The sequence below is a fragment of the Symphodus melops genome (assembly GCF_947650265.1).
Source record: "Symphodus melops genome assembly, chromosome: 17".
NCBI lineage: Eukaryota > Metazoa > Chordata > Actinopteri > Labriformes > Labridae > Symphodus > Symphodus melops.
In genome coordinates, this window is record NC_136707.1 from 13,074,528 (window position 1) to 13,102,306 (window position 27,779).

Here is a 27,779-nt window from a genome sequence, read left to right on the forward strand (position 1 = left end):
CTTTAGGGTTTCCTGTTTTATTTTGTATTTTCTGGTTTAGGTGGTGTTGTCAGTGTTGGGTTTTACTTTTCACTTGTCCTCAAGCGTTCTGGTCTTGTGTTCTTTGTTCCTTGTGTTTCCCGCCTTGTTGATAACCCTGATTAGTTTCACCTGTGTCATTAGTCTCACCTGTCTCTAATTACCTCATGTCTATTTAGTCTCTGTCATTGCTACCCTCTGTGTCAGTTCATTGTCTTTTGCAGTTTGTGATTCTTGGTGGCTTCCCGTTTTCTCTTCTGTTGGATTACGTTTGGAGTAAGTTTTTCATTTTTGTTTTCTGCACTGGGGTCCTCCTCCCTGTGTTTCTGCCCTCGTCGTGACATTCTAACTCCTTACTTGGAAACAAATGTTTTTAAGATTTTCCTATAAAAATGAGTGAATTTTACAAACCATTTGCAGTAAGGTATCTGTTCAAAAGAGATACATTTTCCATTATTGTCATTTGATCAGATATCTATGGATGTAGTGGTGATGAACGAAGGGGTGATGGCTTTTTCGGGGAACTTTTCCTGCTTGATAAATTTTGGTTGATTGAGAAAAAGACAGACAAAAAGAAATCTGATTCTCCAGACAATACTGCCTTTTTCCGGTCAGTGTAGAGATTTAGAGTGAGTTGTGCTTATGAGATCTAATTTTAAAACTACCAAGACATCACCACCACTCTCAGCAGTAGTCTCTAAATCAATGTTCAAGAAGCTTAAACAGCAACATATAAGGATACATTATGTGATGGTGTGTTAGGCAGCAGAGCAGAGATACAGCGGACAAGAAGTCTGTGAAAACACAGATCAAGTCCTGCAGCTGAACATTTACTTGCACATAATTTATGACTTTATAATTGGATGATGTTCAAGAATCTTGTTGATCCTCCCAACCAAGCTTGACACAGAGTCAGCTATCCTTCTTCATTGAGTAATTACAGAAAAGAGGATGAAGACTGGATGTGGGATGTGCTGGACATCTTAAACAACAGGATGTTCAATTTATACTGGATATAAAGTGGAAAAAACTTCAATTAAATCCAGAATTGTAAACCTACAAACACTCATTCTAACCGTGGTTGTGCTGTAAATATTTAAACAAAGAGAAATAAATGAGAAACAACTTTCTTTGTATTTAAATGTCTTGGTTATCAACTTTTGGAAAGTCCCTGTGGAACCCTCACACTTTTTTCTCCATGTCATCATTTTATCATCATTCTGTGAAAATAAAGTAGCTTCAAATGTCACTGTAACGCACATTTTTTGGCTTCTCTCTTCATTCTCTGGTTTGGCAGCATTTTGCATTTTTCTTTGCACACAAAAGAGAATGACTTGCCTTTTTTTAAGTTCTAAATAGGCTTCAAGTTTAAAAGGCATTGTGAAATGTCAGCCTTGCAGCTGCTGGTTCACAAAACAGGAGTAGTATGTCTGGTTTTCTTTCCCACCAAAAACCTGACTTGTTGTGTAACTCCTCTTGGCAGAGTCGTGTCTCTTTGATTGGCCTATGATGGCAGCTGACCTGAAAATAACCCACTGGTTGGCTGTTGTGCATACCGAAAAATGCTAAATAGAAAGAAATGGTCCAAAACACACTTTTTTATCAACGTTTTTTCTTTTTCTTTTAACCTGAAAAAATGGGACTGACTATAGCATCTGTAATGCCGATAAATCTTCTTCCACTCAACTTGCAAACATTTGGAAATGTTTATAGATACTAGGGAGGTTTACTACATTACACTGCCAATGTATTAAAGATACACACACACACACACACACACACACACACACACACACACAAAGTTATTATGCTTCAAAAAATGCTGTTAAGTTGACCCTGTAGTCCTCATACTTTCCAGCCCCTTTTGGATATGTTCTCAGTTCCAATCTCGGCTCCCATAGTATATGGGAGCAAGCGCAGTTTTTATTGGCTTTCTCACAGCACAGCAGCAGGGGAGGGGGCTGTAGAGTGAAGAGACAAGCGCGCTCTGGAGCGCACCAGAGACACGCAACCCGAGAAAAGGAAATACCCGGTTTCAAATGTAATGTTGGCGAGAAGAGGGAAATACGACGACAGTGTCAATGTTGAAATTTTTTAGAACGCAGAGGCTGTGAATGTTCAGTTATAGTTTAATCATGGCGTTTCTTTTAAACTATTATTGAAGCAAGATAAAAAAAAAAAGTGTAACACTGGGGCTCTTGGATTAGCACGTTCTTTTCAAAGGTGTTAAATCAGACACTGTCACAATCACCGTCACCGCAATTTGTGCCTGGCTTGGTAAATCACATTGCGTGTACTAACTTAACTTCTTTGCATTTTCTCCTCCCAGTATTTTACACGCTGAGGCAGAAAAGCTGTTGCATATTCATTAAGGCAAACGTTCTATTTGGACAATACGTGCTGTTTTGCTCATATGAAAGACGCAATCGTCACTGCACCCTGTTAGTAAATCAGATAGCACATTTTTTGCTGGTGGTATCAAGTTTGCACACGTTTTAATACACACAAATGTTTAGTAAATCAGGCCCTAAGTGTCTGCTGTTAAGCAAGTGCACAAGTGCAAATCCGGTTGTAGTCTGTTGTTTACTTGCTGTGATCGCAAAGAGGTGTCGGTTTTGTAACAGCAATGTGTTACGTCAGAAGACTCACAAATGTGTATGGCTAAACGGTTACTTTAGCCATCATCTGCAGGGACAACAAATATGTTCTTTAGCTAGACCTTTTACAAAGCACCCTCTCTCTTCTGAGACTAGATTGCTACTTTGTACGTTGTCTGATTCAAACAAAACTAGACTAAACTAAAACTAGATCTGAAATATTTTCACTCTGACACACCAATCATTTTCCCTGTTGGGGAAAGGTTGGGGCTTTCTTGCCACCGAATACTTTGAGAGGAGGAGCCAAGGCATCTTTTAAATCAGATACTGAAACTCCTGTGCCACAGTCTGCTCTGCAGTTTGGATCCTTATACACGATTTTAGTTCATACATTTAGTGAAACTCTTAGAAATAATTCAAACAAACTAGTTAGGCACAGTTCTGGAGGACTTGGTTTTTATTGGCTTCCCTCTCTTTCTAGTATTTACTCTTTGTTGAAATGTACTGGAGAAAGTTATCCTGTTTGACACTAGGGGGCAGCACTGCCATTATCATTTCCCAGAATGGTTCCGATAACTAAAACAATATTACTAAAAGAGCAGTCAGAGGTCATATGTTTGTTGTTAAATTGTCTCTTGCTGTTTGAAGAACAAAATACTTCCCAGCTCATACTGCTGATAACTAATCAAAGTGCCCCTGCTATATAATGTGAGGCAATCATCTCTCTTTCTTGATAAATTATAAATTCATCAATGTTCATCAAAGATACACAACATTAAATTAAAGACATAATATTCGACAGGCCAGGAGTGGACATCAGCTTTGTCTAATATAATGAGCAACTCTACCTAAATGTATCTGCTATATAGTATTAAAAAGCCAATTTTCCAATTTCAGAACTAACATGATTATTTTTGAGGATCAGTCAATGTTGCTAGCGCATTGTGTAATTGTTCTGTAGTTAATGACACGAGAGATTTTCCACAAGTATTATGATAAAATGCAACTCATTTTATTCCCCGATGACTGCTATGATGAGTGTCTTCAGACCTAAATCTTATTTTTGAGGGCATGGAGTTCAAATAAAAACCACAACTTCTGACTTTTTGGCACACCTGATACTGTTGTCTAAAGATAAAACAAACATACAACACTGGAGAAAAATTATGGTCCCCATACATTTAAGCTTTGCTCCTCTCAGATGGACTTACACCCCACCCCAAATCTTTAGTTGTTGGTATTACTCTACAACTCTTCAGACTCCAACATGTTTTCTGTCACAGACTCTAACCTCATAACCACTACTCTGGGACCTGACTTCTGGCTCTTTCCCCATAACGTTTCCTGACAACACCCTGCTGTTAATTCATTGCCTGCTGCACATCTGAAACTCCTCTGAGACAGCTCATAGATTCCTGCTGTTCACTTCCTGTCATGGCTATATTGAATTTGAATCTGGCAGATGCTGTACCCCTCTTAGGAGTTATAGTGTCTTTTAGGAATGTTTTTGGTATTTCTGGTTTTGCTCTCTATAGCCTGACCTACACAGGAACGTGTAATGTGTTGAAACTTTGAGACGATTTGACTGTTCTTGAAAAAATAAGATTTTTTTTATTCTGCTATAGACTTGGGGGCTTGATAATGTAATACAAGATAAGATATGTCTTTATTCATACCACAATGGGGACATTTAAATTGCTACAGCAGCAAGGATTGCACAGAAAAGAAAAACATAGTGCAAGCTGTGCACAATTCAATTTAATAAGAAGTATAAAAAAAAATGAAAGAGATGAAGAAGAGGAACCATGGTGACCTGACAGCCACTAACAACTTAAAATGTCCAGGAGAGATTCCAAAAGCTCTTGCAGTGCTACTTCAACAAATTTAACATGTGTTTCACCTGCAGGATCTTCACTACTGACTGGCTGACACTGGAGGTGGGTATTATCATTGTTATTCTGTTTCACACACAAATTAACCTTCTGGTCTTCTCCAAGAACCGTCAACCTAACGTGGTGGAGGAGTTTGTGTGTCCAAGGTAAAGAATGTGGCTGGACTAAGCCTTATAGATAGGGTCAGGAGCTCATAAATTCAGGGGGAGCTCAGAGTAGAGCTGCTGCTCCTTTGCATCAAAAGGAGCAATTTGAAGTGGTTTTGGCATCTGTTAATGATGCCTCCTTGACGCCTCCCTTTAGAGGTTTTCCAGGCATCCCCAACTGGGAGGAGATCCCGGGGCAGACCCAGAATACACTGGAGGGATTTTATATCTCATCGAGCCTGAAAGTGTCAGGATTCCCCAGGAGGGGCTGGAAAGTGATGCTGAGGAAAGGGAAGTCTGGGTTGACTTACTGTGCCTGCTGCCACCGCGACCTGACCTTGGATAAGCGGAAGGAAATGGATGGAGGATAAACCTTCTTGCCAAGTCAACAGAGGAGTTACTTTGGGGTGGGCAGTGCTGGCAAGTGGTATCCAACAGGTCCCAATTAGGGCATTCATGGAGGACCTCACCATCACAGGGATATCACTACCTGAGCAGATGGATTTTGGAGGACTTGGTCAAGCTCACCAATTGGGATGAAGTTCAACCCTGGCTGGAGAAGAAGATGAAACTTGAGGAAATGGCTGGGGGTCCATAGGCTTGTTAAAAGAAAGATCAGCTGACTGAGGCTTCTCTCAAAACTTGTGTTCAGAAAAAAATCCAACCACCACTGGTGTGAATGTGTGAATCACGCAAGAGTCGCAGGTTCCAGTTATAACGGTTTAATAAAAATCTTGAAAGGGTGTACATACACAGGAATGTGTAACATCTCTTGGTTGTGTATGTTTATGAGTGTGTGTGTGTGGTTTATTCAGTGGACGCACACAAAACGTGAAAAAGAACAAAGCAGCACCCTTTCTGTTACATTGTCATCCTTGCAACTAAACTTCAAACTCTCCGGTCTCTCTCCGTCAAAACACTGACAGACACTACGGAGCCGGAACCTATCACTGTTGTAGGGGAGGTTTGGAACAGTCCAACTTGAGCTGGCCTTTTTAACAGCCGCCCCCAGATTTCTGTAGGAAATCTGAACAATACAAAAAGGCAATAAGCCACAGTCTTGATCTTTTAGTCTGGCAGTTTTGGAAGACTGACGATGCGGGCTACTGGTCTGGTGTAGGAGCGATCACCCACTTTAATGTCCACAGTCCTTACTTTACCATCAGGGGCCGGAACAGTATGAGTAATCGTACCAATAGGCCATGAGGCCCGAGGAAGCTGCGGGTCAACGATCATGACACTGTCTCCAACCTGCATGTTTTGGGAGTCAGACCACCACTTCTGCCGTTTCTGGAGGTCAGGCAGGTAAGATCTAACAAAACGCCTCCAAAAGTGGTCAGCCAACAGTTGACTGTGTCGCCACCGCCGTCGACTGAGGAGCTCTGACTCTGGGTAAACCACCTGTGGCAGTGATGCATCTGGCCGCCCCATCAGCAGGATGTTGGGGGTAACAGGATCAAGGTCTGCCACATCAGAGGAGGTGTAGCCTAATGGTTTGGAATTGAGGATCCCCTCAATTTCCACGAGCAATGTTTGGAGGACCTCTTCCTTGAGGGACTGAGATCCAATGGTGACTCGGAGGGCTTGCTTGAGTGATCTTATCTCTCTCTCCCAACAGCCACCAAAATGGGGAGCACTCGGTGGATTGAAGTTGAACTTAATCTGCTGGGGGGCGAGTAGTGCTTGAAGTTCTGGCTGCAGTGAATGGAATGCCTCTTGTAGTTCACGCTCTCCTCCTTTAAAGTTAGTGCCCCGGTCGGAGAGTAACTCATAAGGCTTGCCACGCCGTGCCACAAACCTCCTCATAGCCATGAGGAAGGAGTCTGCATCAATGCTGGAGAGGAGATCCAAATGCACTGCCCTCGTGGTCATGCACTTGAAAATGATTCCCCATCTTTTTTCAGTCCTTCTGCCAATTTTTATTGTGTAGGGACCGAAACAATCAACACCTGTTGAATAAAAGGCGGGCCTATGAAGGCGTAGTCTCGCTGGGGGGAGATCTGCCATTCGAGGGATGTGGGGTTTTCCTCGCCACCTCTTGCATTCGATGCACTGATGCTGGTGATGTCGAACAGCCTCCCTTCCTCTAAGTACCCAATATTTCCTTCTTAGCTCTGCAAACACTCGCTCACTACCAGGATGGTGAAGCTGGCCATCATAGTGCTGTATAAGAAGCTTTGTTACTTTGTGCTTTGGATCTAGAATGATTGGATGGATGGTGTCTGCATCGATAGCTGTGGTGTGGCGCAGCCGGCCCCCAACCCGAATGAGCTGTGAAGCCTGGTCGAGCTCTGGAGCCAAGGTGACAAGTCGGCTGCTGCCTGATAAGGGTTTACCGTCCAGCATCTGTCGAAAGTCAGTTGGAAAACACTCCTGTTGCACTACTCGGAGTAGGACTATTTCTGCCTCTCTATAATCATCAGCCGTGGGCGAATTGTTGGCTGCCCCATGAAGGGACTGGGCTGTGGCTTTAATGAGCTCTTCCCAGCTCTTGAACTGATCAATGTCTGGAACAGTAGAGGGAGCAGGTGTGATGACGAGTCCACAGAAGGTAGGTTTCTTTAGTTCTTCACAATCATCAGAGATAGATTGTACCAGCTGTAGCTGTGGCCAATGTTCTGAGCTCTGTTTCAAGAAGGCAGGACCTTTGAACCAGCGACTGTCTGTTGTTAGCTCTCTCAGGGGTTTGCCTCGAGTTATATCGTCCGCTGGGTTATTTGCAGAGTCTACATACCTCCATGAGTCTTTGGCAGTTAGTTCTTGAATCTCTGCAACACGTGTTCCTACAAACACTTTGAACCTGCACGTGTCGGAGCACAGCCATGCAAGTACGGTTGTGGAATCGGACCACAGTGTGACCTGGCGGATGGGAAGGGTGATTTCTTCTTTCAACACTTTAGCCAGTTGTGCTCCTGTAAGTGCTGCACACAACTCGAGACGGGGAATAGACTGCTGTCTCTTCGGTGCTACACGGGATCTAGCAGTGATAAAGGACGTCTCCACTTCACCATCAGGACTCTCTGTCCGGAGGTATGCCACAGAGCCATAGGCACGCTCTGATGCATCGCAAAAGACGTGGATTGTTCTTTGACTTCTTTCGTTGTCAATCCTTGCACTGCTGTAACACCTCGGTAGAGCGATGTTCTGCAGAGCAGGAAGCTCACTCTCCCACTGCTGCCAGGCTTGAAGGAGATCTTCAGGGAGAGCTGGATCATCCCATCCCCTCTTTTTATCCCACAGTCGCTGCACCACAACCTTGGCTCTGGTGGTATAGGGCACTATGAACCCCAGGGGGTCATACTGACTAGCAAGCACTTGGTATATGGTTCGGAGAGTGACTGCTGGGTGCTCAATGGGGCGGTGCTTGTAAGAAAGCATGTCTAAGGAGCAATTCCAGAGGAGTCCAAGAGCTAGTTCAGAGGTGTTTGGTTGACCTTGAGTTATCCACAGCTCTGTCTTCTCTGATCTGATCTCAGTTGGGAGATGAGATATAACAGAAGGTCTATTACTAGCCCACTGCCTCAGTTCAAAACCACCACTTGCTAAAGTGTCCTGCAGTTTGTCGACGAGGGCTTTGGCTTCATCCTCTGATTTCAGACTTCGTAGACAGTTGTCAACGTAGAATGACATCAGGACTGCCTCTCTGATGTCCTCACCTTCGATACTGTGATCAATGGCATGTTTCTGGAGAGCAAACGTGGCACAGCAGGGAGAGCAGGTAGTGCCAAATGGGAGTACTCTCCATTCGTAGATGTTGGGCGGCTCTTCGCATTTCAGGTCTCTCCACAAAAATCTAAGGAGGGGTTGGTCTTCAGGGAGCAACCTGACTTGGTGAAACATGCCCCGAATGTCGCTACTGAGTGCAACAGCATGTTCGCGGAATCTTAGTAGCACTGCCAACAAAGAGGGTCCCAGGGTTGGTCCTGGGAGTAGGAGCTTGTTCAGGTTTGTGCCTTTAAACTCGAATGAGCAGTTGAAGACCACTCTGTGTTTCCCATTATGGGTTACCATGTGGTGGGGGATATACCAACTGGTTGGAGTGTCTTCAGTGCCATGTTCCAGCTTCTTGATGTAGCCTGCAGTGGCCAACCTTGTAATTTCGGCGTTATAGGCCTCTGCTTTCTCTGGATCTCTAATCAGTCTTTTCTCTGTGGCTCTGAGTTGAGGCAGGACTGCCTCCTTGGGTGCCTTGACTGGAGGCATGTTCTGAACACGCAAGAGAGGAGTGGCATATCGCTGGACACCTTCTATATTGACTCTTACGGTTTTGCTCTCCAGAAGAGCTATGGCTTCCTTGTCCTGTTGTGAGCGGGTGCAGGCCTTTTCACTTCTCCAGGGCAGGCTGTCCAGTTGCCACAGTCTCTCAACATGACTGTAGATGTCTGCTTTTGGTGACAGAATAGAAGTGAACAGGCACTGCTGTTCAGACAGACAGTGTCTTAATCCCGGTGCTGGGCCTTGGAGAGTCCATCCGAGGCGGGTCTTTACTGCTGCAGGGCCTCCAGGGGGGCCAAGGTGTACTGGTTCTATTGGTGTGATCAAATGAGGGTGATCAGAGCCTATCAGCAAAACGGGTTGTACAAGGTGCAACGGCTGCAGGGGCAGATCTCTCAGGTGCCTGTACTTCTTCTGCAGGGACTCAACTGGATGTGTGTGTTCAGCTAACCCTAGGCGTTTTGCAGTAAAGGCTTTGCTGATGGAAAACACACGATGTGGTTCCGCTGCGGGGGAAACAGTGAAGGAGACCATGGCACCATGTAGAATCTGGAGCTCTTGTCTGACAGTTCTGAGAGGGAGGTCCTCAGGTTCTCCTCGGAGGCCTAGTTGTTGGGCTGCTGACTGGAGGAGAATAGTACGTTCAGAACCATCGTCCAGAATGGCATAGGCATCCAGAGTTCTATTGCCATTCCTCAACACCACCTTGCTGATTTTGAGAAGGACCTTGCGTCCCTCTAATGGTCGATCTATGTACAAGATTTCTTCCGTGGCCGTGCTGAAGGGTTCTTTCATGCGCTCCATCTTCCCTGAAGACTGCTCTTTACCGTCTTTGGCCCGGTTGTTGATGTCATGTAGGGCTAGGAGGTGTCTACTGTTACAGCTTTTGCAGAGCATCTTGAGATTACATTCAGCCGCCCGGTGGCCTCTGCCACAGCGCCAGCAGCGATGGTTATCCTGAATCCAGGTCTGTTTCTGGCAGGAGCTGAGCATCTTAAAGTTAGCACAGTTATTGAGGGAATGTTTACTGTTATCACAGTAGGGGCAGTATTTATTACTTGTCACTGTGGAGATTGGTAGTGGAGCTGCCACCTTCTGAGGCATAGCTGCGGTGTTCATAAGAACTGCTGAAGGCCATGAAGTAGACTTGGAGATCTTCGGTTGTCCTTTGGTCTTTGTCTCCTTCTCCCTTGATGAGCTACTGCAGAATCGGGTGTTGTCTTCCTGCACTTGAAGTTCAAATTCGAGCCAATCAGCCAGGTCAATGAGAGTGGGCACAGGCACCCTGTGGGGGTGTACGGAACGGCGGAAATTGGAGCGAAGATCATGTGGGAGTTTACTCAACAGTCGGGAGACATGTGAGCCACACTCTAGTTCAACTGAGCCTTTTCTTCCAAGTTGCTCCAACATGCTCACTAGGGAGCGCACACGCAGGGCAAACATTCTAAAGGCACGTGCATCGCCACTTGCAATGTTAGGCCCATCCATCAGTTCAGCAATGCGTTGTAAAGCTAACTGGTGGGGCTGTCCATACTGCATCTTGAGGGCTTCCATGGTATCGGTAAATGGATATTTGGAGCTGCAGTAGGAGTCAGCAATTAACTGTGCCTCTTCAGTCTTAAGGTGGTCAACAAGTATTTGATACTTGAATCTCTCAGAAGCATCTCGAGGAAGAAGATTGTCTAGGGCAATACTTAGCCGGTTGAACTCTCGGGGGTTCGGGTGGCTCATGTCAGGGATTGTGGGTGTTGGGCCCCTGTAGGTCCGCTCCTGTCCACCTACTGGGCTTGGCGTTCGGTGACGGGAGTGACGAAGCCTGTGGGGTGTACCCAGCCTCCTGGTTGTATCATCGCCCTCACGTGGCGTTAAATCTCTGCGTGGTATTGTCCTGTAACGACGCTCTTCGCTTTCCTCACTATCTGAAGAGCTAGGGTAAGACTGTCTATGTGTTTCTACACTGATGGGTTCGCGTTTGCGATTTTGCGTCTGCTGCTCTATGTTAGGAAGGCTGGTTGACTTTAGCTGTTGAGAAGAGCGGTCCGACTGCAGCTGCTGGATCAGAACTCCTAAGTGTTCTACTTGTCTGTGGAGCTGATACGAGTCATGGGAACTCTGATGGCTGAGCTGCTCTAGCTTAATCTTACTGTGCTCCTTTTCATAGCGAAGTCTAGCATTCTGCAACTTAAGCTCCTCTAATTCATTAAAGAGTGCTGTTTTCTCAGGATCAATTGTCTGATAGTCTCTTTTAGGAGGCCATTGATCTTTAACTTCCCACCGTGAAGAAGGAACTTCTTCCTGACTGATAGGTGACGGTGAACGCTCTCCGCCACATGCATTGTCTTCATCAATGTCCTCTTGATGAAGAGGATTAGCAGCTGAAGGAGGAAGGTTCTCTGCATGCTGGATAGGGAATCCTGAGAGGTCATAATCTTTAAGGTGTGCAGGGAGGGATAACTTCCTCCTGACACGCACACTGCGCTGTTCTTCTGGCAACCTGGACATCTTTATCAGTGGTAGGATGGAACTCCGGCTCGAAGGACCATAAAAGAAAGATCAGCTGACTGAGGCTTCTCTCAAAACTTGTGTTCAGAAAAAAATCCAACCACCACTGGTGTGAATGTGTGAATCACGCAAGAGTCGCAGGTTCCAGTTATAACGGTTTAATAAAAATCTTGAAAGGGTGTACATACACAGGAATGTGTAACATCTCTTGGTTGTGTATGTTTATGAGTGTGTGTGTGTGGTTTATTCAGTGGACGCACACAAAACGTGAAAAAGAACAAAGCAGCACCCTTTCTGTTACATTGTCATCCTTGCAACTAAACTTCAAACTCTCCGGTCTCTCTCCGTCAAAACACTGACAGACACTACGGAGCCGGAACCTACCACTGTTGTAGGGGAGGTTTGGAACAGTCCAACTTGAGCTGGCCTTTTTAACACTTGTATAGCACAGGCTGCAAGCTGCATCTGCCAGTAGTAGTATTGGAGGAGTACAAGGCAACAAAAACCTGCCAGGACATGATGCTATGAGACGGCAAAGATGCAAAAGTTTGCTCGGTAGACATTGAGGTCAGAACAGGTCTGAAATAATCAGACAGCAGAGCGGTGGAGGATCACCGTTACCATGCTGACATCGTTGGGTCAGTGGCCCAGGGCAGGATAGGCCTGGGTTGCTTCACTAGGTTCTCTCGATCCCTCTCTTATTGTACATGACCAGTCAGGTCACTAAAATAAGTGGAGTTCTCCATCAATGAGTTTACATATCATATGTATTCCAAATTTAAACCAAAGCAATGGAGTTTTGATGCACAGCAGCTCCACATGGGTAATCCATGTTTACTGAAATCTCAATAATATGAAATAGATAATAGATTTTTTTTTCATGGGAATGAACAAGTGTATCTTTGCAAAAATAACCTGAATTAAATGAATCATTGCAAGTTTGAGTTGATAGTAAATAGTAAGGAGAAACTTTTCTAAAAGAAAGACTGTTCACATTGTCAACAAATAAGTGGGCAAAGCATGTGCAAAATGATTTTTATTTTGTCTTACCTGAGCCTTTGAGGGATCAGCGTAAACAAGTTATGAACACACCCTGGGATATGAATTTCTTTCACTTAGACTTACAAAATGTTGCTTATACTGTATACAGTAGAAAACATTTTGAAAACATAAAAAAAAAAAAGTGAAGCTAACTTTTTCAACCTAGGTCCAGAAGCAGAAGCACGCTTCAGCCTCAATCTCAACCTCAACTTCAATTTCCAGAGAAGTATTTTATACCCAGCCATGTTAGCGAGGCCATGCTTTAAGCTTTAACACATGATGGACTTCCAACCTGAAATCTTAAAACTCACACAAGGAATCTTACTACATACTATTCAATAGACGCTTAATCCATGGAAAACAAACCATACACACTGTATAGTTCCAGTCTATCTAATACAGCAAGGTGTCTTTTTTTGGACATCTCTTTGTACAAAAACCTTGGGAGGAGGGGGCATGGTTTTTCAACTCTTTTTAAGCAAGGTTGCACAAACAAAAAAATAAACATTACAATCATTTAAATGTATTGATTGTAGTAAAATTGAATTTAAGAAAGGTATGGTAAGAGATCATTTGAAAAGTGGAAATCATGTTCAAATGGTGGCAATAATGCTCCAAACGGATGCAAATTGCTGAACAAAATAAATGCAATCAACATCATGTCTGGTGAGTGCATAACTACTCCCTTTGAGCCAACACTGCACGATCAGAATTCAGTCTTACTCAACTCCATAACTTATGTAAACTACATGGAACGATGCTGACATTGAGACAAAATTAACAGTGAATTCAAAAGCCATTGAAATAAGATAAAAGAAAATGTGTGTCAATACATACTAAAAGAGCAGATGGTATAGTACGGTATAGAATTAATTATATGCTGTGCCTTTATTTGGTTACTTGTAAGCATCCATGAAGTACACCTTAGCATGGCTCAGTTGATGTCAGTATATGACTGCTGAGGTGAGAATTCTTTCAATTATATTCAAACACAGAGGCTGAACCACAATATACAATACACCTTAAAAAGTGCAATTTAAATCATACAGTAAAAATCAGATTAAAGTCACCCTAATGCAGTAATATATAGTCATAAACACTTTGCCAAAAGTTACAAGGTGTTATCATTTTATGAAATTGAACGGTATCTATGTTGTTCTATTTTATTTTTGTTGTTTACACAGTGCATGGTAAATGGAGTTGAGCATGTCACACCTATCCATTCAGTGGTTGCTATGTAGCGAGACTATCAGAAGTAATACATTCATACGCAGTCATACGCCAATGATGAAATAGCTGGAGTAAAGTTAATTGTCTTGCGCAAGGACACATCGGAAATATGGCTGCCGGAGCTGGGGATCGACACCTCAACCTTCAGGTTGTAAGATGACGACTCTACCAACTGAGCCACAGCTGCCCATATAATTGAAAAGCTTTAAATGGTAAGTGAAGCCTGTGGTCATTATGTAAGGTGGGCGGAAGTTCTATGAAAACCTCCCCTTCAGGTTTCTGTCCTTTTCTTTTCTCCTCTCTTCTCTTCTATCAGATTTTTCTTCTTTCATTCTTTTGTTGAGTTGTTATGAAGAATCAGGCAGAGACAGTTTTGAAATAACTCCTCAAACTGAAGAGGTGAACATAAAACCGTCCCTTCAGGGAACCCCACCTGGAAGATAAGAGGGAGAATGAAAAACTTTGAAGAGTTTTTCTTTATATAAAAATGTTCAGTCTGACATTCAAGTCTCAAGTCGCAAAACAGAATAAAAAAAAAAATAGATTTGAAAATAAGAAGCAAACAGTTGCAATGTCATGCTTTGACACTCATAGTGACAACAATAAAAGGCTATGTATCTTTAAATGTTGAATTATATGATGTGTGATGTCACGTTTCCAGTCTACATATGTGTTGTTACCTTTTTGTAAATGCTTTTCCTTGAAAGTCATAGTAATCAGAGTAAAAGTAGACATGCTTTGGCAAATACAAATAGACCCATCCGTCTATCTATTAATTATACTGTTTTTTAGGGTTGGGGGTATTTTTAATTTATAATTATAGGAAGCTAGCTAAATAGATGCTTCAGTAATAATGGAGAAGGTGTTGGATTTAATAAGCTTTTACCTCTCCCACTACTTTTTATTTCTAATTTGACAGAGACAGATGTAATATTTATAGACAAACAGCAGTCCAATGCATGTTTCATTGTTGTTATAGCAGATGCCAATTTGCAACACCTGTCCCCAGAGTGGCTTTTCACATGCAAATTAAATAGTTAAGTGTACCACTAACTATTACTGTAACTAATCCTGTTGACACACATTAATCGCCAGCACTGAAGCAGCGGGAGCAACTTGGGGTTAAGCGCTTTTTCAAGGACACATCAGACATGTTGCTAAATCAGTTGGGGATGGAACCTCTGACATTCTGGTTAAGAAACAAAAGTCTTTACAAACTGAGCCACAGCTGATCTTCAGATCCTTATGATAATCTATTAATAGCCAGATTTGCCCAGAATAACAATGACTTTTGTTGATTTTGATGGCTTAACAATTTGGAGGTTTCCTTTTGTAACTCTATGTACTCATAGATCTTATTATGATGTTTGTATCTGTGTCCCTGACTTTTTTGGTAGCCTTTGTCTTCTGACTAATTGTCTTTCAGGGACAATAAAGTTGAAATAGCTTCAATGTTTAAGGCTAATCAAGGCTGACTATATCTTGACTCCATAATGATCTTCCCCTCTCCCTCTTCAAAAGAAAGTTATTTTTCTAATTCTCGATGGATTCCATGTTGCAGATGTTTAAAATACATTGAGAAAAACAAATGTGCTCCAAACTGCACTATAATCTTTTTAATGTCAACACACTCTTCTTGATAAGTAAATAAACATATTGCTGTGTTACAGTGTTCTGCAGTTATTACCTCATAGCACTCTGTATGTCAGACCTAATCCTCAAACTTCATGACTGCATCGAAACCATGGTAGGTGAAGGGTTCAAGAACAGGACTGCATGCCTCTTGAGCAAGGCATGCCATCCTGTTGTTGTCACAGCTGTCTTCAGTGCCTGGTTCAATGTACACCCCATCAGCAGAGTGGATGGAAGGATCCTCATCAAAGTAGTTGTGTGGCCGCAGAATGACCCCTCCCCCATTTCCCACTGTGACCGTGTTGGGGATGTCCTCAGCATGGGGGATATGGAGGAAGCCAGTGGTCACCCAGGCAACCAGGTCCTGCAAAAACATTATAATACACATCATGCAAATTCCTTCAGCAAAGTGATCGAATGTCAACTTCACAAAATGTTAGTATTCTCTTATCTATCTACATGCAGATGAAACTTTAACAAACCTCGTTTTCAATGTTTTCATTGTCTTCAATGTACTTGCTGAAGTCCACAGCTGGAGTCCAGATGTTATTTTGACTGTACAAACTAGAGCTGGTCTGCTCTAAATCCTTGTGCTTGGTGATGGCAACCTTATATCTGGGGACAGACAGAAGAGGACAAAGGGAGAGGTCAATGGATGAACTGCCTCCACTATAACTTGACAAGAACACTGCAACTAATGAATGAACAAAGCCGCACATCGTGTTCTATCAGCAGAGCTGCATTCTCTGTGAGAGACAGTGGTGTCTGCATGAAAGGTTCCCTGTCCCTCTTCCTGCATCTTATCCCATCTCCCCCTATCTCTTTTCAAGCCTGGCACTTCTGTGGCCCATGGCTGTGTCTTCATGAGCCTGGGATTTGCTGTAGATTTCTGCCTGTTAAAAGGAAGTTTTTTTCTTGCCACTGTAGCTTTTGCTAAATGTTATTCAAGTGCTTTGATAAATTGATAACTAAACCCCTAGACCACTTTCTTTCAGCTGAAAACCTATAGATGAGTATCAGTCAGGGGTGTCTTTCAGTTTGAGTCCAAATCTCAACATTTCAGCAAAGTAAGTCAATTTTACACATTGTGTTAGATAGTGTTAGATAAGACAGTGTTCCCCTCTACTGGTTGAAACCTGGCAATTGCAATAACATTTTTGTTTTAGGACAGGATTTAACTTTAGTGATCCCCAATGGGGAAATTCGGGCATTACAGAAGCAGCAGTACAGAATTAGATAAAAGTCAAAAACTGAATAAAATAGTAACATAAACATCACCGATACTGAAGCATGTGACATGTGGTACCAGCTCTTATCATCAAACCACTCATGAGGTGTTGCGCATGTTCTCATACCAGCTCTTCCTTAGCACTGGTTCAACTTTGTGGCAGTCTCACCTGGCCCAGGATATGGACTTCTCCTCTGCCTGGCTCTCTGGGAGGTGGTCGCCTGTGAAGCTGAACACCTGCAGCCTGTAGGAGCGATTGTGACCCCAGCGATTGGTCTTGTTGCTGGCAATGTGGAGGTAGCGTGGAGTCTTGGTGTCATAACGCAGAGCAGCTTCCTGTCAAGGTATATGAGAAGATGTTTTTTCAATTCATCTGAAATCCTATTTAGTCGCGTAGCAAAGTCAAAGTTCTTAATTTTGTGAAATCGTGAAAAAAAAGAGCAACCTCAGACTGTGACCACATCTTTTTAGTTGCCTTGGTCTTTACAAAGAAAGGCAAGGCTTGATAAATTACAGACAGTCTCTTTAGCCTAACAGCTTTCCATTAACCTCTGTTAGAAATAGATAAATAGATAAATTAGATAAAGTCTATGATGTTACTCTGACTCATAAATTAGGAACAGCCTTTAAAATGACACAAACTGAGAAATCAGTGATTAATTGATGTGTTTGGTGCATGTTTTTACGTTTGTACACCAGGTTAGGTTCATCTTTATTTTAGAACAAAATTTAAAGATTCTGTGATAAGGTTATGGGTATTTCAGAGTTTGACAGATATTTAACAAAACTTGTGACAATCAGCTTGAATCAAGACAAAACCAAACCAAAGCTGAAATAATACAGAACTTTAGTATTTGTCTATCTTTTTTGTATTTAAAATAACAATCCATTTTATATAATAATTTCAACATTGGCAGCTGTATTCTGTCCTGACAAACTTGTATGTGCTGTCTAAAAACTGAAGTCATATGAATAGGATGTTGGGAATAGCTTTCTTGACTATCAACTTGTACTTTATCATGTGTACCTTTCAAAAACCTTCAGAATCATTTCAGTCTGAACCAGTTAAGGAACAGAACTTAGACATAGACACAAAGTTGAACTGATAGATTTTAGAGTTATTCACTTTTAGTCTTTCATTACCAATCTACGATGTTGAGATTTGATTTTTTTAAACTTTTTTTTTCAGGAACTTGGAAAGCACTATCATTTAGTGAACGTCCTTTAAAAACGTGGATTTCATGTCAGTAACACTTGCCTGTTTACACATGCGTACACAGGCGGACCATGACTTTTTGGCATCCTGCTACGCATTGTTTTATTATTTCATGAGAATTTGTTACTGTTTCACAGTATTCCCCAGTAGGTCTCAACTTATTAATCTTTGTAACCCACATTTTGTTATTGTCTGCATTAAACCTTTGGATGGCTTTAATTGTTTTGACTGCTTTAAATGGTTTACGTTTGCCTCTAAAGGTGAACCATAGACTATATAAAACATGGGCATATTCTCAGTGATGTCACCCATTGGTTTGGGGGATTTTGAAGCCTTATGATGACAGTTTTCATGTGAAAGAGGCGGACCATTATTAATAACATTGTAGTTATAAGTCTATCTTATTCCTTCTTGTTGCTCTGTTTGGCTCTATCCTTCTTTATTTCTGAATCTCCCTTTATCCCACTTTCCAACCCCAAAACAGTTTAAGCAGATGGCTGTTCAAAACAAGTTTGGTTTTGCTGAAGTTCTCTGCCCCCAATAAGAAAGTTTTTCCTTGTCATTGTTACTTTGTTGAATGTTGCTTCGTGCTTTTCTCATGGTGGATTCATGTTGGGTCCTTGTAGTTAATATTTAAATCAGTAAGGTCATTTGCCTGCTGTTAAGATAGTGTCTTCAGATAACATTTGTTATAAATTGGCACTGGACAAATAAAGATCTATTGACAGAACAGTCATATTAGTCCTAAACCCTATATTATGTATAACTCTTATCCATATTTAAATCTTCAGATGAGTTGTAAACAGGTTATGTGAAGTATCTGTGGGTTGGTCACTATGAGCAGCCACCTGACAGCCATCTTAAACTGTCAATTGAATATTTGATTATTTCAGGCATTTGATTATGGATTTGTTCAGCCATTATATTGTTGTCTCTAGTTTAGTTCCCAAAGGGCTCTGTCAGGTCAGTTAGGACTTTTTCCTCTGATTGTGACATTGCTGTTATCCAAGCCGTTTTAAAACAATAGGGTCTGATAAGCTGTACTTGTGTACTGATTGAATGAATAAACTTTACATTCCATATTTGAAACAAGGAAGAAAGGCTGACCTTTTCTGTTTTCAGTTGTTTCTCCACAAGCTGAGGGACCATAGCGTAGTGATCAGGCATCCATGGAAGAGACTTGTTGACATATTCCATGTCTTTGGTCTGGAAAACATTCTTCAGACCTGCAAAAAGTATATATAAACATGTTTTTGTTGTAGTTTCATTAACCATTACAGACTTTTATCTACTCTAGATTAAATTCAGGTGTTTTCTTTTTTTGATTTTTTAAACTATAAAGCTATACTTAAGACATATTTGTGTCTCATGACAGGCAGACCTACTGTACTTAATATTAACCAGCAATAAGGGCACTGCCAGGGTTTCCTGACGTCCAGTAAAAAATACAAAATAATTTAATGCTGAAAAAAAACTAACCAATTTCCTAATATCTTTAGGGGTCAGTCATTGGCTTTAATAGTGCTACTGTTTCTCCCCCAAATGGTGCCCCTAATCACAGATGCCACAGTTTCTCTTGGCTCTCTGTGTTTGACAGTCATTGTGTTGGTGTCCCTGTTCTTTGATTCAGACTGTAAAGTCTGAGATTTAAATATGGCTCAGCAAAAAAAAAAAAAAAAAAAAAGTTAAAAAGTGGATAAAGGCAGCACACCTCAAGTTCCAATTTAAGAAGGATAAAACACAACCATTTCCCTTTCCATAGGGAAATGTTTGTGTTTTGTTCTACTTAACTTGGAGCTTGTCATTGTGCTACCTATATATATTGTTATTTTTTAAACATTTTTCCAACTCAGGCAGGGACAATTCTAGGGTTAGTGGGGCCCGAGGCAAAGGTTCATTGGGGGCCCCTTCTGATGAATTTTCCTTTTTCTTTTTCAACCCACAGACTGATACCTCCATAATTGAAGAATGTTGGTTATAGGAATAATGCTGTGACATTGAGAGTGAGTGCTGTCAGATGGGGCCCCCTTAGACAGATTTTCTATTATTGTTGCAAAATTTGACACATTCGAGGCAATGCTGTTGTTTAAAAGTTTGTCAGCCATTGGGGCCCTAAGCAGTTTCTCTGTGCCTATCCACAAGCAGCGCCACTGAACTTAGGCTAAGCACTCAACTCAAAGTCCTCCTTGGTTTTCTTCTTATAGGGACAAGTAGTCCTCTGTTTTCAAAGAGGTTATCAGCACAACAATAAATATGTCATAACTTCATGATCTATCAACTATTGCTGTGTCATGTCACACTGACTTCATTATTTGTCAGGGTTGATCAGCAGGAGTTCATAATACCGACTAACCTCATCATGTGCATTTAACCATAGTGAACAGAAGAAACATTCTGAATTAAAGCACCCGATTAGTTCGCTTTTTGTAAATAGAATATCATAACTTTGCAGGACATTTAACCACTGTTGATTCACTTCAATGAAAGGATATTTTACTGACGATCACTTCCCAGTTCGGGTTGATTGGTTATACTGTTTTTACAACAATGTGGCATGATTGCGGTGTCTTATCAGATTGACATGCCATATACTGTAACTCACCAATCACATCCAGATCAACTTTGAAATTGATGAAGTGAGTGTGAATGTTCCCAAGCACCTTATCCGCCACCTGGTGTCCATATTTTAGATTACCGTCCACCAGGTAAGAAGAAGAAATGTAGCCGGTGGCGTGTACCTTGGCCTCTACTGATCCACTCTGATAAAAGATAAAATCCCACATGTAGTCATAGTTCCCTATTGCCGTGATCGTCCTGAACACCAAGGCGCTGTTCACCATCCCCCCGTAGTTGTTGTGGAAAAAGTCAGCAAAGTGCCTCCGCAGGGGCTGGCCCAAATTGTGTTCAAAGACGCATATTGAATTACGATATCTGACCGGGTCTGGGACATCAATGTAGCGGTACGTGTCGATGTAGGTGGCATCGTAGGGACAGTCCACACCACGGGTTAGTTCATGGGCAAAGCGCCCTATACCGATACTGGAGTCTAAAAACTTCGTCATCATCATCCCAGGTGTCACTGACCCGTACACAGACATTGCCTCTTGCACGCTCAGCTCGTAGATGATCCTCTCACTCTTGAAGCGCACATCAAAAACCCTCGCGCCTGTAAGTGAGCTCAGCCCAAAGGCAAAGCTCCAGTCCAGATACACAACGTGGTTGTTGCTGATGCTGTAGCGTTTACCATCCACGTTAAACAGCTGTGGACCGACCTGCTGATGCTTGTGCCTTGGTTTTAGTGACGCATAATCAGCTGACTCCTTGTAAACGATTTTCTTAACAGAGCCAGTTTCATATTTCTGCTTAAGTTCTTCCACAGTGTCAAAGTATTGACCGTTATAAAGCACCCGCTCCACTTTCCAGTTGGAAGCGTTTACGCTCTCGTGATTGACCTGCACCTCGAGACCCACCGGGTGGATGTACATGCCGCTCATGTCTCTAAAGAATGAAATCCAGGTCTTTCTGTCCCCGGATCGGACTCCACGAGGCATCTGCTCAAACGCATTCAACGTTTTGTCTGCGCCAAAGCTTTCTTTCATGAGCTTCTGAAGTTTGGACAAAACATGTTCCTCAAAAAAGTTGAAAAGCAATGCGTATTCCCCAACTGTGACGGTGCGCGCTGTGATCGGCAGGTCTGTCTTGTATCTCTCTTGGGTGACATCCGTGTGATTTGTTGGGTTTGGAAGAGGTCCCACTACGTACTCCTTAATGTAGCCTCGCGCACCATAAAAGACCACCACCGTCGCCTCTCTGACCGGCTTGGCAGAACCATCGTCCAAGAAAGCCAGCGCGTCCACTTTCTTTGGCAAAGATAGGTCTATTAAAAACAAGAAGTTTTCCCATGGTTTAGTGACCTGGTTAATGGATATATCCAAATCCTTTTGCTTGAGCATGTACTGTTGGACCTGCAGGTATTCCTCCCGGGTGAGGTCAGCGAACACGACGCTGCGCTCGTCGTGCTTGACCTGTAGCGGATGGACACGCTGAGTTGAACATTTGGGCGCCCTGCTGGAGTGGATCCCGATCAGAACTATGTTGAGAATGATGGAGACCAGGACAAAGAGAATAAGCGCCCATTTAACTAGAGAGTTCATTCTCTGCTCTACCATTACGCACAGGCTTGTGGAAAGGCAGGAGAGGACTGAGCTCTGGGCAAGAACAGACGCACAAACGATTTGTGAAGAGAAGAGGCGCACCCCTCGATTCATTCGTTCCAACCCCCCGAAATTCCAAGCTCCACCCTGTCCATCTCATTTTCAATGCACAGTTAGATAAGTTCATCCAATCTACAAGTGGCTGTTTTACGCACGCCATTAGCGTCTTATGCATTTTAAATCATCGAATTACAATATGTTTTATATTTTATAATATTTTTCTAAACACTGGACTTAGATAGATAGATAGATGATAGATAGATACGTTATTGATCCCGAGGGAAAAATCTTGGGGCTTACCTTGAATCATGGCTCTTATTTTGCAGAGATTAAGCTGGGTCTTGATAAGTGTTTGGGGCATTACTTAGTTGATTTCTTGCACATAAAAATAGATAAAATGTCAATTACATAATGTTCACGTCTGAAAAAAAATGTTTTGAAGGAGAATATATTTAACGTGAAAGAAAACGCCAGTGTCCACATTATATACTCATTTCATTTATGTCACTTAGTACAACCCACGCTCAAATCAAATGTTTTGCTGATTAAAAAGGCACCTCATTCAAAATCATCAAAATCTCAGCGTCATACTGTATCTGATTCATTCAGTATGGAAGTGCTATCATTTGCGTTCCGAACCAGCCGCATCCGTCCTCATTTTTTCCCCCTCTGCTTTATCCATGAAGATTAATGCATTCTACAGTCAGGTAAACAAAAAGCAATATCACAATGTAAAAAAAAAAAAATAGATTGAAAGTACAAATGATAGACAGTACTATACAGTATATAAAGTAAAATTATCCAATAAAGACATACATAAATATAGAAATCATTATTTAAATAAAGGTGAAAAGGTTGGCTAATAATGCATATTTGTTATATTATTGGTTGTTAATTAAAAGGAGCGATTTCAGTACAAAATTTAACTCTAGATTAAAAATTCATTCAATGAATCCATGTCTGTTTGTTTTGATTTGGAGCCACACTTGAATTGAATAAATATATTTTGCATTTACTATCACACAGCATTGTGGGTGGTGAAATATAATTAATTGCCCAAAAGGCTGCATCCGATCCATACTGGATAAAATCTGGAAGTTAGTATCATGCTGAAATGTTCAGTCTACTGAGGTGGACCCAAAAAATTGCATACTGAATGAGCACAAGGGTTCAGTCTACTGAAACTCCCTACTGAAAGCTACACTCTGTATACTGTGGCTATTTGGAAAGGGCCCAAGATTGAGAAAAACACAAGAAACAATGAATTACCAGGGGACACCAGGCAAAGTTTGAGGGCATGTCTAATTGACACAGACAGGAAGGAGAACACAGAAACTAAATACGCACAGGGTAATTAAAACCAGGTGTGACAGACTAGACACATGGTGAAACCGAAGAGGGCAATCAAACTGGGGGTAAATCACACGTGGGCAGGAAGTAAAACAAGGCAAATAACATTGGGGTCAACATGGCTTTGCAGGTTAATTTTGATTAGAAACACATCTTTATTTTTCAATGGCTGGTTTGAAAACATCTGGCCTGTTATTAATTTATTAGATGAATCTGGTAACATTTGACCTTTTGATTTTTTTCTGTTGGCTAAAACTGGCTAGCCAATGCAATCTTAAACAGTATGATAAGGTGATAAACAGCAGACTTAAGAACACACTACCTAGTATAGTTATTAGCAGTTAGTTAGCAAAATAACTTAATTCCAAATAATTATAGACATTTATCCTTCAAATGAACTCCTCAGACATAGAACTTTGATTACTATATTTTGTAAGGAAGAAATATAAACTGAAAACCAATCATTTACCTCTGCCTTTACAGTAATACCTTTTGATGTGATATGTTTAATTGGCTAAAATAAAATGAGAAAATTCCCCTTCCCCCTTTTTTTCTATTTTTAGATTTGTTTTATTTCTAAAGTTTATTGTTTTAACCCCCTATGGTTCTCATTATATTGAGACACTTTACTTAACAATTACATAATAAGGAGTCACAGTTTCTCTCAGCTGGGAGAGAAGGCGGCGAATATACAAAGGTTTCAGACCCTCAATACATTGGCCACAGGTTGAATTCCTGGCCTTTGCCTTTTGTTGCATGTCTCTTCTCTCCACATTTCCTGTTTCACTACAGCACCCCAATCACTGATGGCAAAAAGGTAAAAAAAAAAAAAAAACCTTCACACTGAAGTAAGGGAAACCCCTTACTGTTACTCCCTGTGTACACATGACTGCAAACCCTCACACAAGACTACCTCTGTCAGAATCAGCAACAACAATGAGTCAGCTTACAGAGCATAGGTCGAAAACCTGAAGCGCTGCAGCCAAGACAACAACCTGGTCCTCAACAGAGCAAAGATAAAGGAGATGATCCTAGACTTCAGGAGGCTAAAGCCCAACGTCCACTGCCCCATCAACACCAACGGTGAGAGAGTGGCGCTCGTGCGGAGCTTCAAGTACCTGTGTGTCCACATCAGCCAGGACGCGACTTAGTCCGTCAACATCACAGCTATGGACGAGAAAGGACTCCACAGGCTCCACTTCCTCAGGTGCCTGAAGAAAGCACTTCAACAGCAGCTGCTGGTGAACTTGTAGAGCTCAGCCATCGAGTGTGGTAATGTGCTTTGGCTGCACACTAGAAAACATGAAGTCTCTCCAGCGTATCATGAGGACTGCAAAGAGGATCACCAGCTGATATCTTCCTGGGCTATAGGACATTCACAGGACATGTTGCACCCTTCCTCCCCCACGCACTGATTATATGCAAAACACAGACCCCCCACCCCCCCAAATTAATTTTGAAATACTCACAACTAAGTGCAATATATTTAACCTAACCCTAACCGAAATGAACCCTGTGACATCAGTGAAGCTGAGTGTACAGGTTGCAGGAGCAACAATAGTGAGGACCCCCACTGTTGTTTGTTCCAGGTTCTGGCAGGTCACACAGACAGGGAAGTCAGCCATAATTGGCGTGATTTCAGCCTGCTGTGCTTCCTGCTCGCCCAGTGGGAAATGTTTTTTTCAGATAAGGTTTGCCGAAAGCATTCTCTCCAACATTCCCCCTCCACATGTTATTGCAAGAGCACACAAGCAGGGTCTGTCACAGATTAGGGTCGGTTTGGATTGAGAGAATGTGGCAATGTGGGGATGTTTTTATGTGCAATTACACATTTCCTGGTTGTATTATTCTTGTTATTGTATTCGTGTGCAAAAATTGAGAATGCAAAGGATCCAATCTATTCATACGCTTTGTTTACATTTTTGTTTTCTGATCATTTTACATCACTTCTATATGACACTACATTCTACAGTTATTTTTCACACAATAAGGCAGCCCTAATGAGCAAGCTGTTTGACAGTCATCTCTGGTTTAATCTTCAAGATTAAAAAAAATGTGGTCCTGTCTTAGCAAGCAGTAGATCTACCAAAAACAAGTGCCAAAGAAGTGGCAGAGCAGCGCATAGATACTGGAAACAAGAGGTCAGTAAAAACACAGGAGAAGTCTTGCAGCTGCAGATTTACTTGCACAAAAATGTATGGCTCTACAATGGATCATTTTCATTTTAAATGGGGTAGAGTTGCTCTTTTGTTTACTTTATCCTAATAACAGAGTTTAATTTAGATAAGCCACATTTGGAGATTTAGCAACTTTGATAAGACTGAAAGTGTTGTGAACTACGGGAGGTCTGCACCCAAATGCATGACTCACAAGAAAGGTTCTCAGTGCAAACCCAAATCCTTTAATAATATAACTTTTGCAAAGTGCAGGGGAATGGGTGAAGTGTCCTCTCAGTCTGTACGTCCAAGTTCACTACTTTAGAAAAACTATCTTCAAAATAGTGTCTTTACCTTGCGAAGGGGAAAGTCCGGTCACAAAGTCCACAGCGATGTGTGACAGAGGACGGCCAGGCTCTGGGAGAGCTCGGAGGAGACCACTGGGCGGCCGATGGGAAGCTTTACCCCGGGCACATACTGTACATGCTTTTACATACTCCTGGGTGTCAGAAGCCATGGAAACCCACCAATAGTGGCGCTGTGGTAAGGTCAGGGTGTGAAAGGTCCCAGGATGGCAGGAGAACTGGAGATGTGTGACTCCACTCTAAAAACTGAACAGACAAGACAGAAACGGGCACAAACAACTCATCCGGAGGACCACCTCCAGGGTCAGCATGTAAGGCAGCTCTAACCACCGATTCTATCTCTCAGGTTAACAAGCCCACCAGGCAGGATGTGGGAAGAATGGTGACTGGGACTGAAGGTAGGTCACTGTCTGTATTAAATTGTCTGGATAGAGTGTCAGGTTTAACATTCTTGCTCCCTGGGCTGTAAGTAAGGTTAAACCTGGAGCGCCCAAAGAACAATGCCCATCTGGCCTCAGTCTCCTGGCATTCTATATGGAAGCAAGATTTCCATACAAGGTAATTCCATACCATAAAAAGGTGCGTCCAATCCCTCAAGCCAGTGCCTCCAGTTTTCAAGTGCCAGCATAACAGCAAGTAGCTCACAGTTGCCCACGTCATAATTCCTCTCCGCCGGGGATAGTTTCTTTCTTGTAGCTTGTTGTCATCAGCAGATCTCTGGGACAGCACAGCTCCCCCATCAACATCCAAAGCGTCCACTTCCTCAACAAATTAGAGAGAGGGATGTAGCTGCACCAGAACAGGGGCTGAAGAAAAACCTTTTCTTCAATTCCAAGAAGTTTCCTCCTGCCGTAGACCACACAAGTGGCACAGACAGTTTTATTCTGTGAGGGTTGATTACTGGATTACTGTTCAGGTTCACCTAAAACAAAGCCACGCTGATGCACTCACATAGAACAGACAGGTGAGGAGACACAGGAGGATCAGCCAAACAGGTAAAGACAACACCATACAAAAGGGGAAGAAGGATCCTAACAGAAAGACCTATAACAATACAGGGCTTCATATTTGTTTTAGGGGGCAATATAACACAGGCCACCAATATAAGAACTAAATATCTTTGAGAAATGATCGTTCAGGAAAATAAGGGCAGATAAATATATTTCAGTAGTTATGTCCTTTTCCCCTCATAGTTTTTTCTTGCCCACATTTATTGTACTTGTAGTTTCTTCTCCTTTGATGATGATAATGTGCAGTTGATGAAGAAATATCCGCTAACACTGACTTGCTTGCAATATAAGACATTTATTTACAAAGTCAAGAAACAGCATCAGTCCAGGTTAGCCATGATACCTGGGAGAGTCACCAGCCAATTGTGATCCCTCATGAACAAAGAAAGAGATTAGTATTTACACAGTATTGGTCAAACAACATCAGAACATTTATGACCTTACTTGGGTTCTGATCAACATCTTCTCATGCATCCTGCAGCCCCTGTGTTTCCTCAGGACATATGACTTCAAAGGTTACAGTTCACTGTGGGGGTGACTTTTTATCTCCCCCAGTGTATCCTAAGGGTCTGTTTTTACTCAATACCAAATTGTTTTCTTTCACAGTCCTAAGTAATTACCCCTAATAAACCACTTCATTGTCTTTAATGTTAAACCAAGCTCTTACTTTAAGAACACTAGTTGTTTTACCAATAGTTCACATTTTAGCAGCACACTTACAATTCACATAATTGTTCATATCACACTGTGTCGCAAGTATAACACACTTCATATTTTTAATGAGTTGTGTGAGTTTACATTATCTGTTGTTCTTTCTATCTTTGTCTTAAAATGCTGAAATAAGGCAATGGTCAAGTATCAATCTTTCTGTTTCAACAACCAAGCCAGAGAAAGAGATGCTTGACTGTTGGTGCATACGGATAGTCCCTCATACCCACCTTACCTTAACCCTGTGAAAATGTCACGA

At 42.1% G+C, this 27,779-nt stretch overlaps 1 protein-coding gene across 1 annotated transcript; it reads right to left on the bottom strand.

The window, feature by feature from the left end:
- Positions 1–12,391: 12,391 nt before the first annotated feature.
- LOC306837758 (primary amine oxidase, liver isozyme-like) lies at positions 12,392–21,946 on the bottom strand. The gene is made up of 6 exons (XM_079365524.1): positions 20,320–21,946; positions 18,825–18,943; positions 16,671–16,837; positions 15,756–15,888; positions 15,329–15,637; positions 12,392–14,074 (listed from the first exon to the last, which is right to left on the bottom strand). The coding sequence occupies exons 1-5, from the start codon at positions 21,884–21,886 to the stop codon at positions 15,353–15,355; spliced, it is 2,271 nt and encodes a 756-aa protein (XP_079221650.1). The 5' UTR covers positions 21,887–21,946; the 3' UTR covers positions 12,392–14,074; positions 15,329–15,352.
- Between the last annotated feature and the right edge of the window lie 5,833 nt (positions 21,947–27,779).